The 5088-nt window shown below is 49.7% G+C and overlaps 2 protein-coding genes across 2 annotated transcripts; one reads left to right on the plus strand and one right to left on the minus strand.

Annotated features, from left to right (window-relative positions):
• Positions 1–840: 840 nt before the first annotated feature.
• LOC138984759 (small cysteine and glycine repeat-containing protein 3-like) lies at positions 841–1170 on the minus strand. Its single transcript, XM_070360419.1, has one exon. The coding sequence runs from the start codon at positions 1168–1170 to the stop codon at positions 841–843; it is 330 nt and encodes a 109-aa protein (XP_070216520.1).
• Positions 1171–4123: 2953 nt separating this feature from the next.
• On the plus strand, positions 4124–4453 carry LOC138984763 (small cysteine and glycine repeat-containing protein 3-like). Its single transcript, XM_070360426.1, has one exon. It carries the CDS (start codon positions 4124–4126, stop codon positions 4451–4453), a length of 330 nt encoding a protein of 109 aa, XP_070216527.1.
• Positions 4454–5088: the final 635 nt, after the last annotated feature.

Genomic DNA, 5088 nt, shown 5'->3' on the forward strand with positions numbered 1-5088 from the left:
AAAGAAAGCATCACACACGAAGAACAGGAAGAGGCAAAGAAAAAGATTGAATATATCAGTAACAGAATTCATCCAAAGCTCAGATAGTCTTATTCCCACCACTGAATTCTGCGTTTGGGTCCTGAAGAGAGTGGCCATGCTTGGCTTTCAGAGCAGCTGCTGATGGGCCACGTTGCGGTGCATCAATAAAACAAAGGAGTCAACACACGGGGATGTAAGGGAGGGAGGGGTCACGGAGGCAAAGGGATGCTTCACTGGGAAGAGAGGTTGGTCCCCCTGGACCTGGCAGAGCTTCTTATATGACCTTTGCTTGCGATGCTGCCACTGCGAGGGAGTTAAAGGCTTTGTTCAAGATAAAGTCTCTGAAGTTTCAGAACAGACAAACCAGGATTCAGAACACAATGAAAACAAAAAGACTGCTTTCTTATGAGTATCTAGTTTTTATTTTATTACGAAATTTGGACAACATTATGGGATAACTAAGAACAAGAAAGGGAAAAAAGAAAACCATGCCTGCAAGCAGGGAAAAGTAGATCAAGGAATGAGCTGAATGGTGGTATTCAGCTGGATGTATTCATATCCATCAAACCAAACATTAGGAATCAAGATTTCCTTCAGCTGAGTTTACTGATGTGCACAATCACTCAGGGGCTGGGCTGCACACAGAATTTTTCCATTAGATGCTTCCTTTTGGTGGGAAACTTTCCAGATGGTGGGATTTGTGGTACCAAAGAAAGCCAGGAAGAGGGTCCAGGACCATAGTGTAGAGGAAAAATGGGTGAGAAGGAGGGAAGCTTTACTAACAGAATGGGTACCAGCAGCACCCGAAGAGCAGCCCGCCTAGTGGCAGCATTGCTTCTTGCAGCTGCACTTCTGCTGGCAGCAGCATTTCTGCTGGCAACAGCCCTTCCCACCGCCGCAGCCACACGAGTTGCAGCTGCAGGTGCGGCGGTGGCAGCAGACCACGGGGACGCTGCAGCAGCCCCCACAGCAGCCATAGCAGCAGGGGCAGCAGCTGGTGCAGCAGCCCACCCGGTAGCATCTGCAGCTGCTGCAGCTGCTGCAGCCACCACCACAGCCACCACCACAGCCACCGCCACAGCCACCACCGCAGCCACCGCCGCAGCCACCACTGCAGCCACCACAACTTCCACAACCACAGCAGCCCATGGTGTCAGTAGAGAGGACTCAGGAGAGGTGAGGAGGGAGACTCAGGAGGGCAGGGAGGTCTGATGCCGCTTTCTGCTGGCGAGGCCTTTATATACCATCTTGGGAGACGGGAGAGGGAGTGACCCAGGACTCATGACCAGTGGTCACTTCCTCCTTGCTGCCATTGCAGCTTCCAAATAGGGTTGTCTAGGCTTCTTCCTTGTTCACATGCTTATGGACTACGTTTAACCCAACACATTTGCTAATTTTAGCTTTCCTCTTTAAAGTCATTTTAGAAACAAGCCAAGAGGCGCTAACCTGTTGGAGGGGATCTTTGCAGAAGCACAGTTGAGTCTAAGATTCTGAAGTAAGAAGGCCCTGGATTGCTACGAGCTCCTGTTCTGTTTCTCCTTAATGGTTTTCTCTCCAAAGAGTCAGTTGAAATCCCCCTGCTTTCACAGAAATTTTGAGAGGCAGGTAAGTCAACATGAATGCCCACATTGAACAAGCCATTCTCTTTCAAACATTTCCCCTTTGTTAGTACTGTGTACTTTCGGCCTCATTACGTTGGCCATTTTAGTTCTTATGAAGCTACATGTTCACAGCTCTATTTCCAAAAATTGTTTTTGAATGAAATTAACGTCTTTCCTTTTTGTAACCTCAAAAGTCGTCTACTAGAGGCCTTGATTCATGCTCTCCTCTCTCACTCTACACTATCTCCCTGAATGCTCATATCCACACCCATCGTTTCCATTTCCCCATGTATATGCCTGGATTTGTTCCTCAGATGCACACATCCAGCTTGGAATCTTCTTCAGATTCCACACTTAGCCAACTTGCAGTCCACCTTCTCCCTGCAGGCATCTCAGAGGCACCTCCAGTGTCACTTGTCCCAGACTCAATTCATAATCTTCCCTGACTCCCCATCCCCCCAAAATGTAAATTTCTCCACAGTTCCTGACCCATCCAGTTGGCAATCCATTTAAAAAATTGCCTTTGGCCCTTCCCTGGTGGTCCAGTGGTTGAGAGGCCGCCTGCCAAAGCAAGAGACATGGGTTTGATCCCTAGCCTGGGAAGATCCCACATGCCCCAGGGCAACTAAACCCATGAGCCACAACTACTGAGCCCGCGTGCCCTACGGCCTGTGAGCCACAACTACTGAGCCCGAGTGCCCTACGGCCTGTGAGCCACAACTACTGAGCCCGCGTGCCCTACAGCCTGTGAGCCACAACTAGAGAGTCCACTGCCATGAGGAGCCCACTACTGAGCCAAGAAGAGCCCAGGTCCCTGCCTGTTGCAACCACAGCCCGCGTGCCCAGCCTGTGCCTAGAGAGTCCACTGCCATGAGGAGCCCACGCACCGCAAAGAAGACGGTCCCTGCCTGTTGCAACCACAGAAAGCCTGTGCACAGCAACAGAGACCCAGCACCATCATAAAGAAATGACTAAATAAAATTTTTAAAGTCATCTTGGAGTCTTTCCTTTCTCTCAGCCCATATCTAGTCTTTCACGAAATTCAGTTTACTTTTGCCCCTTTGAAAGCTCTCACATCTGTTCACCTATCTCTGTCTGCTCCTCTGCCCCCCTCACCCCCGATGAAGCACCCCCTGAGCAGTTGGAATGCTCTTCAGCCCACATACAGAAACAGCTGTGCTCATTGATAACACCACCTATCAGTCCTGGGGCCACAGCATCTCCTTTCACTCAGATTGCCGAAGAACAGTCTCACCAAATTGACAATGTGGACTCTGAGCAGCAAGCCTGTTGCCAGAGAAGCTCCGGGAGACAGTCAGCCGGCAAACGTGCCCACCAAGGTCTCTGGACTCAGTGATGGCGAGAGATGCTCCTACATCAGCTTATGTGATGAAAAGGCCACTGGCACTCTCATTTTTCCTTCCTTATATTTTTACAGCCTCTGTTTTGGTCCCCAGTGCTCACATCCCCCCAGGATCCACAGCTACATGCTTCACCTCATTGCCACAGACTCCATTCTTCCCCTACTTCTCTGGCCTCTGTACCTGTACTCCTTGGGTATCCACCCTGCTCTCAGAATCATCTAAGTCAGCTACTTAGCACAGGGGTGCTTCTCTCAGACATCAACTGATGTCATATCATCAAAGACAAAATCAGTCCCTCATCCAAAGCTACACATGCCAAGAATACATGATCAGTATGCAGACTCTTCAGAGGATCTGTTGGGCTGGCCAAAAAGTTCGTCTGGGTTTCTTCATGAGGGGGTACAGAAAACCCAAACGAACTTTTTGGCCAACCCAATATTTGTTTTTAAAAGAATCATTACGGCCTGGCTGTGAGAAGACAAATCACAAAGGTACACTTCAAATGAAGAGGTGGGGAATGAAAACTTCGAGCCTCAGCAGTTCCCACTGGTCATGAAGCCTGATCACAACATCTGGCCTTGTTTGGAATTTGTGGCCATTTTCACATCCCCAGCTTCTAATGTCACTATATTGCAAACTCTTTGAGGTCAGGGATTGTACCTCAAGCTTCACTGTCCCGACCCCCTTGGAAGCTCACAGGTCACCTGGCCTGGGGGCTGTCCAATGGCAGGTGTGGGCTGCAGACAACCCCGCCCAGCACTCACACTCACAGTGATAGTCCCTGGTATTGCGGGATGATAGAGAAGTCTGCCCATTCCTGTTGACAGCTGGGTTCTCAGCATGCTTCCCTGGAACATTTAAGCCTTTTCAAATTGCATTGGAATATAGTTATACAAAAGAAAAAAAAACATTGAAAATATGGTAAAGACAAAGATATCTAAAAGGGAAGTAAATAAAAGACGATGCAGTCTTCCATGTAAATCCAGACAAATAGTAACAAGGAAGTGGTCATGTGTCTTCCCTCTCCTGTCCCCAGAGTTGGTATATAAGGGTCCCCTCCAGCAGAAGCTGACATTCGACCTCCCTTACCTCCTGAGTCTCCCTCCTCACCTCTCCTGAGTCCTCTCTACTGACACCATGGGCTGCTGTGGTTGTGGAAGTTGTGGTGGCTGCGGTGGTGGCTGCGGTGGTGGCTGTGGCGGTGGCTGTGGAGGTGGCTGTGGTGGTGGCTGCGGTGGTGGCTGTGGCAGCTGCAACAGATGCAGATGCTACCGGGTGGGCTGCTGCACCAGCTGCTGCCCCTGCTGCTATGGCTGCTGTGGGGGCTGCTGCAGCGTCCCCGTGGTCTGCTGCCACCGCCGCACCTGCAGCTGCAACTCGTGTGGCTGCGGCGGTGGGAAGGGCTGTTGCCAGCAGAAATGCTGCTGTCAGCAGAAGTGCAGCTGCCAGAAGCTATGTTGCCACTAGGCTCCCAGTCTGGCTTCTGGGAAGGTGCTCCAGGGAGCCGTGTTCTAGGTAAGACTACCCCTGTCTTTCTGTCTGCTCCTCTTTGACTTTCAAGTCACAAACATGGCTGGATCCTTATCATCAGTCCATGGAAATCTCACATTTCTGGAGTTTCTGTTTTCCTGCCTGCATTTAATAAACACCAGCCAAAATAATAAATGTGTAGTCTTCTCTGTTTTGTGTGTGTGGGATGTGTGTGTGTGTGTGCATTCATTCACTCGGTCGTGTCTGACTCCTTGAGACCCCATGGACTGTAGCTGACAGGCTCCTTGGTCCATGGGATTTGTCAAGCAAAAATACTGGAGTGGGTTGCCATTTCCTACTCCAGGGGATCTTCCCAACTTAGGGATAAAACCTGGGTCTCATGCATTGGTAGATGGATTTGCCACCTGAGAAGCCCCCTTCTGTGTCAATTGCTGTTCAAATCATGTTCTCAACAAAACTGAGTCAAGATAGTCGATGTTCCACATTCTCGAAATGCCTCTAACTTTGTGTTTATTTGTGTCTTATTTTCACCATTGCATTGACATCCCTGTATACACAAAGCCACTGTTTTAGTAAATTGCATTAGTGTTAGCTGTGGCTTCCCTGGTGGC

This window comes from Bos mutus, chromosome 2 (assembly GCF_027580195.1).
Source record: "Bos mutus isolate GX-2022 chromosome 2, NWIPB_WYAK_1.1, whole genome shotgun sequence".
Lineage (NCBI taxonomy): Eukaryota > Metazoa > Chordata > Mammalia > Artiodactyla > Bovidae > Bos > Bos mutus.

What these genes read in the sequence shown, in the direction of transcription:
- LOC138984759 (XM_070360419.1), bottom strand. Translation starts at nt 1,170, where the DNA reads ATGGGCTGCTGTGGTTGTGGAAGTTGTGGTGGCTGCAGTGGTGGCTGC.
- LOC138984763 (XM_070360426.1), top strand. Translation starts at nt 4,124, where the DNA reads ATGGGCTGCTGTGGTTGTGGAAGTTGTGGTGGCTGCGGTGGTGGCTGC.